This window comes from Dipodomys merriami, unplaced genomic scaffold (genome assembly GCF_024711535.1).
Source record: "Dipodomys merriami isolate MVZ:Mamm:240054 unplaced genomic scaffold, mDipMer1.0.p SCAF_1, whole genome shotgun sequence".
In the NCBI taxonomy this organism is placed as follows: domain Eukaryota; kingdom Metazoa; phylum Chordata; class Mammalia; order Rodentia; family Heteromyidae; genus Dipodomys; species Dipodomys merriami.
Genome location: NW_027202270.1, coordinates 28,203,269 through 28,217,891, shown reverse-complemented (window position 1 = coordinate 28,217,891; position 14,623 = coordinate 28,203,269). Strand labels below are relative to the sequence as shown.

At 35.1% G+C, this 14,623-nt stretch overlaps 1 protein-coding gene across 2 annotated transcripts in view; it reads left to right on the top strand.

Moving 5' to 3' along the window:
- Pard3b (par-3 family cell polarity regulator beta) overlaps positions 1 to 14,623 on the top strand; it is a 990,481-nt gene that overhangs the window by 417,269 nt on the left and 558,589 nt on the right. For both annotated transcript variants that reach the window (XM_070018756.1, XM_070018767.1), the window contains exon 4: positions 3,970 to 4,079. In XM_070018756.1, the coding sequence (XP_069874857.1) occupies positions 3,970 to 4,079 (110 nt within the window). The remainder of the gene's footprint in view (positions 1 to 3,969; positions 4,080 to 14,623) is intronic.

The window sequence follows — 14,623 nt, the reverse complement described above, 5'->3', positions numbered from 1 at the left end:
TCACGGTTCAAAGCCAGCCTGGGCAGGAAAGACCATGAGACTCCTATCTCCCAATAAACCACTGGAAAACCAGAAGTGGCACTGTAGCTCAAGTGGTAGAGCGCTGAAAAGCTGAGGGATAGCACCCAAGCCCAGAGTTCAAGCCCCACGACCAAAAAAAAAAAAAAAAAAAAAAAAAAAAAGCATTTCTCTAAAGACAGGAATGAGATAAAGGTGTCTACTGCTTTTCAAAATAGTACTGGGATACCTAGTCATACCAAACCCTAAGATATGTATTTAAATGTTTTTTTTTCTTTCATGCATTTGTTTCTAATGCATTTATAAGATTATTTCTTTGCTGCTTTGTATGTCTCTCCCCCACAGTATAACCCCTGCTTTTACTGTATTTGATGTCGGTATAATTTGTGGAGGGGGAAGGGGAAAAACAAGTCATTTAAATAAGGATACAGGTGGACCTGTTGCAACAATGAGAAGTACAAGTTGTCATGTTGAAAACGAACTTTACAACTTTGGTGGGGGGGAGGATTCGTTGGGGGGCTAGGGAAGGCTGGGAAGGGATGGGAAGGGGAAACAAAGGAGGAGGCTACAATGCTTGATAAGAAATGTACTCATTATCTTGCCCATGTAATTGTAACCCCTCTGTACAGTATTTTCACAATAAAAAAATTAAAAAAAAATAAGACTAGGAGGTACAAAAAGATATAAAAGGGATTCAAATAGGGGAGGAAGAAATCAAATTATTCTCATTTGAAGATGATATGTTCTTATGCCCAAAAAAGTATAAAAGTTTCACCCCAAACTACTAGATCTGATAAACATTTTAGTAACATAGCATGATACAAAATCAACATACAAAACTCAGTAGCTTTTCTATATCCCACCAATGAACAGCCTGAGAAAGAAATCGGGAGAACAATCCCATTCAAAGTAACTTCCAAAGAACAAATTCATGGGAATAAACTTAACCAAAGAAGAAAATCATAAGAGATCAAAGAAGAGAACTAAAGAATACACTAGAAGAAAGGCCTCTCAGGAACATACTGCCAAAAGCAATCTAAAATTCAATGCAATCTCCATTAAAACCTCAATGGCATTCTTCCCAGAAATAGAAATATCAATCCTAAAATTCATATGGTAACAAAAGACCTCAAATAGCAAAGTAATCCAGAGGAAAACAAAGGCAACACTTAGGTATCACATCAGAGTTCAAATTTTACTACAGAGCCATAGTAACAAATGCACCCCAGAACTCTCTGTCACACACACACATACACACACACACACACACACACACACACACACACACACACACACACACACACACCATTAGACTTGTTAAAAGGGTAAGAGCAGGGGAGAAAAAGAGAATGGATTAACTATTGAAATACATTGTATTTGTGAATAAAGACAACAAAACAAAACTCATTGAAAGATGTCGAAACACGGGAATTGAAGGGAGATAGAAAAAGTGAAAATAATGAGGAGGTCAATCTTATTGCAGTACAATATATTCATATGTGAAATACCACTGTGAAACTCTTTTGAACAATTAACATATACTAAAAAAGTCAATGACAGAAATGTAAAAGAGGTCCTGCCCACTATACAACTACTTCTGGGAAAAGGAGGGTGAATAGATAAGTTTTATGGGCATATGTGGAAATGGAACAATGAAGCATGAGATTGGTTTGGGAAGTATGGTGAATGAAATGAGGGCAAGTAATGGAGCAGGTGAATTTGATCAAAGTACATCATATGCATATCTGTCCAGATCAAAATAAAACCCCATTGTACAACCAATACTTGTACAACTGATAAATGCTAATAAAATATGTGGAAGGAAAAAAAAACAAAATAATCTAGTTTTGTGGTAGATACTATCTTACCATAGAAACCAACAATGTAAAGAATTGTTTTAAAGATGTACTAGAAAAGGAGTCAAAATAGGGGGGAAACCAATTTATTAGCATGTATTTAGCTAATGGGAAAAAACCCACTATTTTCAAACTGAACATGTTAGTTCAGTTTGCAAAAATACAATAGCATTTTTGGGAATCATACTTCAAAAGCCACCAGAGGCAAAATGCAAATAAAATAAGGAATACTAAGTACTTTAACACATAAATGCTTGTGTTTGAAGCCTTACTCTACACCAGAGTATATGGTATTGGGAACAATAAAGATAAGCAATCAAGTGTTGCTAGTTATTCCTGGTTTATTTTTAAAGGAGAAAAACTGGAGAACCTGTATCATGAGCACACATACACTACAGCAGACCAGATCCTTGTTTTATTTAGCCAGACACATTGAAACTTAGTGGAAGCTGGGGACTAAGAGTTGGAACAGGACCAGAGTTTGTGGTTCAGTTTATTCTTGTTGGTGAGTTTGTCCTCACAAGATAGAGGTCTGCCACATTAAGTATAGCTCAATCCCTACTGACTATTGCTTATGTGTGGTCACAGCTTAGGCGATGCTCAGGATTAACTTAGAATAAGTCTCTTCACACATATATTTAAAAAGATGGCTAGATTCTTCAGCCAGTTAGCATTTGCCAAGCCTAAGCTTGGGGGATAGGAGAGGAGAGAATGGAGAATCAGCTTTTAGTTGTCTGAATGAAGGTATTACAAGTATTAAACAATCCTCTAATGAACTAGCAAAAGCAGGAAGTACAGCTGTGACTCAAGAGGTAGAACACCAGGCCTTGAGTTAAAAAGCTCAGGAGAGTCCCCAGGCCAGTGCCCAGGACCTGAGTTCAAGGCCCAGTACCAACAATAAAAAAAAAAAAGTTTTAAAAATTACAGATAAAAGCAGGCAGGTTGGAACATAAAGTGTTGATTTGTTTATTAACAATAAAATAAATAAAGAAATGTGGGCTTGGACATGATCCTGACTTTTGGCATAGTCTCTGTTCCTCAAGTAACATATTACCTTCTTATCATGAAAGAACATATCTAATACAAAAACATTAGCAATTTTATGTTTTGTTCAAAATAAGAAGATTTAAGCACATATACCATCAATTTTGCAAATGACTTAAACATAGATGAAATGTGTTCTTTAAACTGAAATTGCTTAATATGTTCGGGGAATATGGATAAATGAGAAATTGCATTTCAACTGTTTTCTGCTCTTTTCCCCAAAGCATGTAAATAAAAAGTTCATTTTATGTGAGAATGATTTTTAAACTGCAAGGCTATTTTTTAAAATTTTCTCCATTGTGGCCAATTTCATATGAAACAAATTATTTTAGGCCTAATTGCAATCAGAGCAGTTAGACTGTTAGCTCTACTAAAGTTGAATTTCATTTGAACTTTCTAATAGTATGATCTTTTTTCAGAATTTAATAACTGACTCAAATATTTAAGTCGATGCTTTTATTAAATTAAAAATAAATCAGGATATATTTTTAGAAGAACTAACTTATTTTCTTTATCAATGTTATCTACTTTAGAAGAAAAAGAAGAGTGGAACCAATCTCCCTGTGTATTTAAATAGACATTAAGGTTATAACCCCAGAAAATAATTTATTTCTGTGTGTATCATTGTTCAGAAGACTTGGTAATCACCAAATGGCAGTAATAACTATACTTCTAGTTCTACTGAATAGCAAATTACACTGACTGTGTGAACCTTTTGGTTCCAATCCAATCTTCTGTGTAATCACTCTCTAATATTCACATGTATGTCTTACAACATTTTTTTAGATTCCTGACTGCCTAATGGTTTCTGTGAAATGCAAGTCTTGTTTAAAATGCAGCAGTTGAAAGATTTTCTTGTTGTTGTTGCATGTGTCATTCTATCTTGAGAGAAGGAAAGATCATTAAATGGATTAATTTACAAGCGTCCTTAGAAATAGAATGTTTTTACATGAAAGCATGTTGTAAACCTTTTTAATTAAAGAGCATTATGCCATATCCTCTTTTCTCCCCAGGTGTCTTCTGACCTCTCACCTCTTATTTTCTCCTGCAGGCACTCCACTGCTGGTGAGGAGAAGCAGTGACCCAGTGCCTGGGCCACCTGCTGACACCCAGCCAAGCGCTTCACACCCTGGTGGCCAGAGTCTGAAACCTGTTGTTTCAGTAAGTATCCTACAGTTTGCCTTTCTAGTGAAAGATCAAAGTGCCTTACCCTTACACTTCAGATACATAGAAACAAGTTTGATAGTAGGTAGAATGATCTATCACTAGTGTGTAATTATGATAGCCACCATTATTAATATCATACCCATTATGTACTACATCCTGTGGTAAATGCTTTACGTTGTCATCTAAACCTCCATATCAAGGTAGGCAAACCATTTTATTTTTATTTTATTGATGAGGAATTAAGACAGGAATTTTTGGTTCTGGGATGGAAGCCTCATAGCAAGGAAGTGATAGAGCTCTGAAGTAAAGATAAATGGCCTGCCTCTAAAAAGCATGCTTTGAACCAATGCACAACATTGTGACAATCTTCATTCTCCTGCTTCAAAATGCACAAGGATACAGCCTTTTCTAGTTCTAGTATGTTAACATAATGCTTTGTAAAATCATACCACAGTGAATGGTGATACTATAGAATAATGTCATAGATATGTGGTATCAGTATAGAATTTCTAGAACTCAGTATTTGTACTAAAGAAAATAAATAAATTAATAAAATTATATGCCCAAAATGGTTCTAACCAAATATACTTATGAGTGTCATATTTATACTTAGTAGGTTAAGTAGACAATAATATCCTGAAGAGATGTCTTCCTTCCACATAGGACTGTGACATCTTTCTGCTAAATCATCAGTTTGCTTTGAAGAGCTGTAATTGTGATTCATCTATCTAAATAGCCTGAGAGATTTTGCTTAATAGCCACATATCAGTGCAATAAGCTATCTTTATTAATGTAACCATATTAAAAAATTCTCCTAAAAGCCAAGCCCTTTGCCATCATGCCTTACTATCAATAGTGCTTTAAGAAAGAAGAAACATTTTATAGGTGTACCAAGATGTTGAGTGAGTTAGAGTCTTCCAGTTTGGTCTATAATTTTGTTATCCAGAACCAGTGCAATGTGTATGAGATAGGAATTGCTCTACTAAGCAAATGGATGTTTTACTAATAGATTTGTGGCAACACATTGGCATATTTCCTTCCTGAAACAAGGAAACAATGTCTTGAAAGCATTTTAAGTGTAATGTTATCTCACTATTCGGTTAAAAACTGTATCCTTTTAAGGAAATATATTTAATGGAGCATTACTAAAAATTAGGACTGTAGACTAGTTTGAAGATGAGATATGGTGTGTGTGTGTGTGTGTGTGTGTGTGTGTGTGTGTGTGTGTGTGTGTGTGTGTGTGTGTGTGTGTGTGTGTGTGTGTGTGTGTGTGTGTGTGTGTGTGTGTGTGTGTGTGTGTGTGTGTGTGTGTGTGTGTGTGTGTGTGTGTGTGTGTGGGTCCTGGGACTTAGACTCCCTTGAGCTTTTTAGATCAAGGATAGCACTCTTCCACTTGTGCCTTAGTTCTACTTTCAGCTTTAAGTGGTTAACTGAAGATAAGAGTCTCACAGACATTTCTGCCTAGGCTGGCTTCGAACAGCAATCCTCAGATCTCAGTCTCCTGAGTAGCTAGAATTATAGACATAAGCCACTGATGACTGGCATGCTCTGGAAAAACAAAACAAACAAATCCTATATTCACTGAGATCCTATTAAACCTATATACATTGGACTGAAGGAAAATAACTGTAAAAATGAGATAATAATTGCCTAAAAGAAAATAAGTACTACTTAGTGTTTATTTTTATTATGTTTATATAAGCTAAAATGAGTGAATCTAATTAGTCTCTTACTATTGTTTGCATGAAGAAAATTTATCAGTGTTTATCTCTACCTTTTTTTTCTCAGTACTTAGACCAACTGAAATCATATCAATATTGTTTCTCTTAACAGGAAATTAGGGCTACTGTCTTTCTGATAGATTTCATAGCCTCATTAAAATACAACATAAGTGAGTTCTGAGTTACAGTGTGGATCCAGAATATAAATTATTGTAGCGAAGATGTATTTTCCCAATCAAGAAGAAATACCAGCACCCCAAATCCTTGTACTTTAGTTTTATCCAAGTTACTAAACAGGAGCCCGTAAGCTCTAAATGAACAGAAAAAACAAAAACAAACAAAAAACAAAACAAAAAAACTATTTTCTCTCTCTGTACATGATGACACACAGACATGAGCCATAGAATAGACCCTGGTCTTCTTGCCAAGGGGTAGAAGCTGTTTTAGGCTTCTCTTGCTTCTAGAGTAAAAAAAAAAAAAATCTACAAATAGTATAATCCTTAACAATCCAAGCCATGTTTTTTTTTTTTTTTTTTTATCTTTCTCTAATATAAAGCCAAGTATTTGGAAAGGCTCACTGTATGAGCTTTGTACATAGGGAATGGAAGACCTGTGGAAGTCTGGGGAAAAATTCCTGTACCTCTCAATAGTTAACCTACTTGATGATTAATGGTTAATCTAACTTAGGTACTCTCTATTCCAATCCCTCTCCCAACATACACCACCAGGTAAATGTTTAGCTGCTCTTAGATCTGGTTCAACTCCAGGGAAATATTTTTGTTTCTTCTGCAAAGAATCAAAACAGTCAGTAAGTAATAATGTTTAGGAATATCTATTTTTTCCCAGAAATATGATCCATTTGTGTGTGCATGCCTGTGTGCATGTGTTTATTATACCTTTACTTATATGTTTCTGTATTCCAAAATTGTGAACTATTTAGACCTACACTATTCAATATAACAGTCCCTAACCACACATTGATTCTGAGCATATGAATTAAAATTAAAATGTGTTTTAAGTGACATATGCACACTGAATTTCAAAGAGTAAAGTATAAAAATAATATAAAAGGTCTTACTAAATGATTTTATGTTGACTTTGTTCAAACAATAATAATGACTACATTTGGTATTATGGATTGAATATAATATTAAAATTATTTTCACCAATTTCTTTTTCACCTTCCATAAAAATTTTAAATTATACCTGTAGGTCTTAGTCTATTTCAATGTTGAGTGATCCTCTAGGCAGCAGTAAAATTGGGTACAGAAGTAATAAAATGGTTTGGAAGCCTTACGGGGAGATCTTCAAACTCCATCTCATCTCTTGGGTGACGGAACATTCCTGCCCATTGTTCTGACATATGTATTAATCGCATCCCCACTAAATCTCTGAGCTGTATGGATGAAAGTCATGTTGTATTCTGCACATAGCCTATATGTAGTTGCTTTCGTTGTTTGCTCGGTGAGAAGAGAGAGAAGCATCTTTCAATAGAACCAGACAAGTGCCACATCCCAACTCTTACCTGGGGCCTCAATATGGCAAAGACATGAGCCCAAGGGATGTGGACGTCACATTCTTTTCTATATATCAGATACCACAAATTTCCATGCTGCTCACATCACTTCAGCCATACAGTAGTTAACTTCTTTCATTTGAAAGCAATGAGGAATATGAAAATATGAAGTGTGTGGTAATATAGCTCTCTGGCAACCAGTGTGAGAATAATTTCTTTTTTTTTAAAAAAAAAGCATGTTCTGTCGCATTTCAATCCAATATCCAAGAAGTGGGGGAGGGGGGCAATCAGAATTCCCATCTCTTAAATAAAGTGTTCACATGTAAATAATTCACAGATGGCAGCACCCCAAGTGGCTCATGTTCAATCATTTCTAAGAAATGAAAGTTACTCATAATCCACAGCATACGAATCTGAAGAATGAATTTTTGACACATTTGATTATGTTGAAATATTGCTTTTAAAACCACAGTTGATGACTGTTATTTTTAGTTGGAGTTCATTAGGCTTACTGTAGAGAAATGATATTTCACTGGTGCTCAGAGATACTTGTTTCTGAAAAGTTAAAGAAGTTGTTCTTTTCTGATGATTAAGTTGTTATGAATTGGATGTTTGAGATGTGCGCAGTGAAATACATTAGAACTTTTAAACGGGCCTAAAATAATACAAACATACATTCATGTATACATATATATAGTCCTAAATTAGAAAAAAAATCTGATTTTCTGTAAGGTCAAATTCTATAGCCACATTGAGAAACCGCCAAAGCAGCTTTTCATTAAAATAGTATCAGAACAGCATGGAAATTTGTTTCTTTCCTTTCTCCTTTCATATCAAAATAGAGTAGTTATTAATGTGCAAATAACAAATGGTTATTGGTCCTTCAAGGCAGTAGCAAATTTTATTCCACTGACTGGTTTTGAATTAAGGAAGAGAATCCTAAGGACAGGATATTTTAGTGACAGTCTGCTTATTGGAAGTCTTACCTTCCTTTCCTTTATTGTAACCTAGTGTTCTTGGCTTAAGGGCATACCATAAAACCAAGCCCTTGAAATTGATGTTCCTGAATTTGTGGACTGAGGGAAACTCTAAAACAGATGTGATTTTTTTTCTTAATATCCGGTTAACTACTATGTTGTTTTATGTTTTAATGGCTGTTTATAGTTTTGAATTTAACCCTTAAGGCAGACTGATCCCGCAGGGTGAGTAAATTAAAAAGTGGATTCCTGAAAATTATGGTAATGTTGTTGTTCTCCTTTGGTAAAAGGACCTTGTTTTATATCCATTACTTGTTTTACGTGACTAAAATTAAGAAAATATTAATATGATCTCTTTAAGTTTATGCCTGTAATACACACATCTTCATCTAAAAAAAATAAGCTGAATTTTTTTATGGTTGTTAAATGAGAAATCTAGGGGTGATTTCAAGGTATCTAAAAATTTCACCAAAGTAGTATGGCATCAATATGTGTGTATATATTTAGTGTGTGTGTGTGTGTGTGTGTGTGTGTGTGTGTGTGTGTGTGTGTGTGTGTGTGTGTGTGTGTGTGAGTGTTACATGAAAAGGACTCACTCTTCACATTTTAAAAAGATAACAGTATATCACAATCAAAAACAACTGTTTTAGGATTAGAATACATGATACTTGGCAAGTAGCGATTCTTGAGTCTGAAGGATGCTAATGATGAAGTAGAAAATTTTTCATTCTCATCATGAAAATAGGTAATAAATAGTTAAAATTATTTTGTATCCTTGCTTTTGTTGTCCAGCATGTAGTATATAATTCCAAGGTTTTAAGCTGAGTAGCATGTCTCAATTTTCTGATCTGAGGAACTAAAAATCCCTGTTTATTCATTAGCAGCACAATTTTCAGCTATTCTAAGATTAAGGATGAAAGATGCAGATGGTTCTGAGGAGATGCTCTAAGGAGAAATATTTCCAGTACTCCAGAGTATACACAGCTAAGAACAGAGATGATGAAGACGATGTTCACCAGATATTTAGGCATCTTATCAACAAAGCTGTTGGCAAGGCTCTACTAGGTCGAGAACAATTAACAACAGCATTCTTTGAATAACTTGCATGTAGTATGATGGAGGCTGATCTGAGTATTTCCCCTTTGTATGCCACATAGCTTCTCAAATATGTCATATAAACGGAAATTAGAGTCAATGTTTCTCCTAGAATGAATGTCCTCAGATTCATGAAAGATATCACTGAGCTATTACAGCTAAAATTAAATCACTTGTTAGGATTAAAATCACCAAATTGCCATGGAGATATCAGAAGACATTTGGCTGTGGGTTGCTAATCATCCAACAAAGCAGCAAACCACTACCTGTCTTCTTTTGTATTTATTCCAAATTTGTCTGTATATAGTGAAAACTGAACAAGTTTACTTCAAAACCCAACACAAAATTTAGCAAACAGTCTGAATGACCAAATCATATTTTCTATCCATCAGGCACACAGTTAAGTGGTTATAGAAACACTAGAATAGAATAACATTTGTAGATACCATGGCGTGCTGAAGGCAAGGCTCTATTGTCTTCCAATGAGGAGAGATGGATGCTGAGGAGCATTGCGGATGTGGGGAGGCAGAGGAAGAAATAGCATGTAATATGTAATTGTATTATTTAGAGATACTGAAGCCTACAAAAGGTTTTTCGTTTTTCTTTCCCCCTGACACAGTGATTTAATAATAGTCCTGGTGTTTGTAGCTCCAGCTGTTCACGCTGTGTGCTGATAAGACCAGAACTTGAAGACACATTGCAACGATGCTTTTCATATGGCTTTGTTTTTAAGAGATAAAGCTGCCATCCAATATTTCATGATGCTAAATGTTTACTTAGTTTGGCAAGTTTGGGCAGCTTAATTTCTAAAGCAGTTATGCTTGTAAGATTCCAGTTCAGGTAGGGAAAATCCAGAAATCCAATTCAATCTCCAGCACACTTTCTTTTTTCTTTTTCCTTTCCTTTTTCTTTTTTCTTTTTGTCGGTTCTGGAGCCTGAACTCTGGATCTGAGTACTGTTCCTCAGTTCATCAGCTCAAGGCTAGCATTCTACCACTTGAGCCACAGTGCCACTTCCTGCTTTTTCTGCTTATGTGGTGCTGAGGAGTTGAGCCCAGGGCCTCAAGGATGCAAGGCAAGCACTCAACCACTGAGCCACCTTCCATCCCCATTTTATTTTATTTTAATTTTTACCATATCTTGCAGATGGCAAACCGAATCCAGATTATCTGTTTTATCACTGCTTAGGGATCTTGAGATATTTAATCCTTGCTTAGGTGTATGCTTCCACATTATTCTTCTTGGATGTAGACCCAAACTGATCATTTAAAGAAAGCTTATTATACAGAAGTCTCTTTCAGAAATAAAAAAAAATCAATTATGTCTTTTCTTGCTGTTTGATCTAGATAGGTACATAATGAAAATTAAATGTGTTTTGCTGACATATCAAAATAGATTGATTAATCACTTAGATATCCAACTTTTCTGCTGTGTGCTTTCTGGAAAGCCTAAGACATGATTCCTGTCCTCAGGAAATGTATAGCCTAGTTGTAGAGACCAGATCTACAGCATCAGAATACCTTATCTGTTCATAGATCAGATTACCAAATAATACATTTTTAGCAATCAGTTTGAATATTCTCTGCCATTAGTCTGGGCTTGAGCACTCTGCTTAACCTCCCTCACGCCAGGAGGGAAATGCTCTGTGAAGTTTCTCTATTAGCTCTTATCTCCCTGAAGTAGAACTACTGGTGAGCTTCTCTGCATATTTTCAAAACTGAACTTCTCACAGGCCTGGGCAATGTATTCATTTTTGAATCCAAGCCCCCAGGCACAGTGCCCTGTACATGATAGGTTATCATAAATACATGACTACATGATTTTTTCATTTCTGAGATGGCCAAACTTCTAAGCAATTTTAACTCATCTTGTAAAGATATATACTTTGTAATGAGGTGTGTATATGTATTTGTGTATATATGTATGATTTAGATTTTGAAATTTCTGTTTCGCTTACTGGTGTATTCTTCAAATTATTTCAGTTAAGAATTTTCTGCTTCTGAAAATGTTTGTTATAATAAAAAGAGAGAAATGGTAAAAATTAAAATAAAATAAAATGGGGATGGGAAGATGGCTCAGTGGTAGAGTACTTGCCTTGTATCCATGAGGCCCTGGGTTCAACTCCTCAGCACCACATAAAAAGAGAGATATTTGAATGTAATTTTGCCACTTTATGTATGGGCTGGTGGCTCAGGTCAGCAGTTTGAATTGTGAGACCCACTTCCTCTTGTTAGAGCTCTAGCAATAACTTCAGCATAGAAATTGTTTTTGGAGAAAAAGTAAAAATTATCAGAAAAGAACCAGCTTTGATAATTCTACATGTGAGCTATTGTAAAGAATAATTTTGGAAGTTACCCTGATACATAGAGAACAGACAATAGCTAGTGTGTAGTAGCATTGACTATTTGCATAGTACTCCTTTGCAAATAAAATGCTTCTATAATCATAAATGTAGTAAGTTTAGTGGGTTTAGCCTTGTAGTTTTCTAGTAATTGTGTTCAATTTTTTAAACTTTTTTATTAAGAATTTCATGATACTTTCTTCAACCATTACATCTAAGATTTCTCCCACCTGAATTGGCTTCTATCTTCTTTAAGATTTTTTTTCAATTTTTCACTGATACGGCAAATGGGTTAATTAAAGAATGTCAGAACATTTACAAGATATTTCTCCACAAAGCACTAAGAAACATCTGATTCTCACTTTAGCAGATCCAATTGTGCAATATGGTTTGAAATTTGCTAAAGATGATGTTTGAGGTAGTTTTCTTCTAAAAGTCAAAACTCTGGTGTCCTGGCTACATCAATAACTGTGACCCTGAGAAAATTATTTAAATTGTGGTGATGATTTCCTACAAATTTTTATGTAGCTAACAGGACATACTAAATAGAGAAACCATATGAATTCCAGTAGTTGTTAGTGACTTAAGGATCTGAAAGAGTGACTTCAAGATGTCAGATGTGAATTATTAACTTGGCACGAATGAATGCAACTTTCAATTTTATTTCCAAGTCTTAGAATTCAGAAGCATTTATATAATGTTCCATCTACAACACCAGTGTCTGTTTTTATTTGCCAAGTGAACAATAAACAGAAATAAATATTTTTTAATATACCCACACAGAGGCAGCAGCATAAAAGCCTGCCTCTGCACAAGTATTAGCACATAAATTCTTTGGAGGAAAGCTAATACTCACGTGCAAATAGTCATATTACTCTACTTGAGACTTGATGTCCAGTGTAAGGATTGTGTCATCTGTATGTTCTGATATTTTAGTAAAGAACTCACATGCCCTGGACCTTTTGTAAAGATCGATGGCATGGGTGGAAAAGCTTAATGGGAACTCACCTTGAGAAGAAGGGAGACAACTGGTACTGAAAGGAAAAAGAAAAGTTTCTCTCTCTTTTTTTTCTTTGAGGCATGCTGTGATTCATAAACTTCTCTTCTGAGAGGGAATTGGTGTGTTTTTTTTTTCTCTCACAACAAACTTTTCTAGAGTACAAGTTTCATTTTGGTTACTGCTTTCAAAGTCTAGTAGGAAGTGACATTGTATAGACATTTAAAAGACTTTTCTTTCTCAGGAGGGCAGCTCTTTTCCTAATAGCTCAGTGCTATAAAATAGAGTTCTGATTTAGATGAATCACATTTTAAAAGTAGCTACTGTGTGTGTTTTATGCTGTGGAAACATGCAGCGTGCTCGTAAGCAGCATGTGAGCTTGTCACCATCCAGCTTTTGATGTCTGATTAGATGATCATAGGGACAGCTGGAGTGAGTTAGTTTTGAAGTTGCTGGTGTGAGGCAGTAGAGAATCTGAAGCTTTCTGACAGGTTTAAGTCAGGTTGTTTTTTTTTAATTTTTTAAAATTTTTATTGCTACTTTTAGCAAAGCTTTTAAAAGAATTGGCTAAAAATCATTTCACACAGACATAGCCTTGGTATTTTCTACCTATATTCCGTCTTTATTTTCTGGATCGAGCTCTCCATTTTTAAAGCAAAAATGAATAAGAAGTATTAGCTGCAAAAAAATGTAAAAAGCTATCCTTCTGCAAAAGGAAATGGTAGATAATGAATGCAATCAAGTCAGAATTGATTGACCTGTTTATGGAAATGATCACTTGCCTTTCTTCTGCCTTTTACTTCAATAAATGTCAGTCACCAAAGTCTTCTTCCTTTTAATTTGTGGATAAGATATATTTGACATACAGTGGGGTATTTACAAAGATCCAAAGATAAACAACAAGGCATCCAAGCAACCAATCATGTGACAATAGGATGTGTGTTTATAGTACCTTTAAAAAGCTCATGCTGTCAGGCGCTGGTGGCTCACGTCTATAATCCTAGCTACTCAGGAGGCTGAGATCTGAGGATCATGGTTCAAAGACAGCCTGGACAGGAAAGTCCATGAGACTCTTATCTCCAATGAACCACCAGAAAACCAGAAGTGGCGCTGTGGCTCAAGTAGTAGAGAACTTGTCTTGAGCTGAAAAGCTCAGGGATAACACCCAGGTGCAGAGTTCAAGCTCCTTGACCAACAAAAGAAAATAAATAAATAAAAATAAAAAGCTTAAGCTTTGGTATACTCATATTTGTATTTAGTAGTTTCATAAAATGCAAGCATCGTTTAAGGATTGTATAACTTATTATCTACTGAGACTTCCTATCCAAACTGTTGGAGGCTAGAGGTGTTTTAGATTTGAGATATTTTTGGATTTGGGGGAAAACATATGTATGTATGTATATATAACATGAGGTATCTCAAGGACAGAACCCAAATCTAGACATGAAATCATTTGTCTCACAAAGACCTTATAAACATAGCCTGAAGGTACTATTGCACATAGTCTTTTTAATGTGCCTGAATTTTGACCTCATCAAATGAGGTCAGGTGCAGAATTTTCCAGATGGGACATCATGCCAGTTTTCAAATGCCTTCAGATTTGGAACATTTCAAATTTAAGGTTTTCAGATTACTGATGCTCAGTCAGTATGAGATGTTCCTTTATTCTTTGAATAAGATGAATTTATACCTATAATATGTAAATATGTATACACACATACATATACACAGACATGCACATAGCACCTTGACTTCCTGCCTGAACATCACTGACAATTTCCCATTCCTCCATAATGTTTGATTTCTTGACAAGGATTTTCTAAACCATTTTCTCCTTTTATAATTGTGATAAACTATGCATATTTATCATCTTAACCATCAGTGGTATAGTA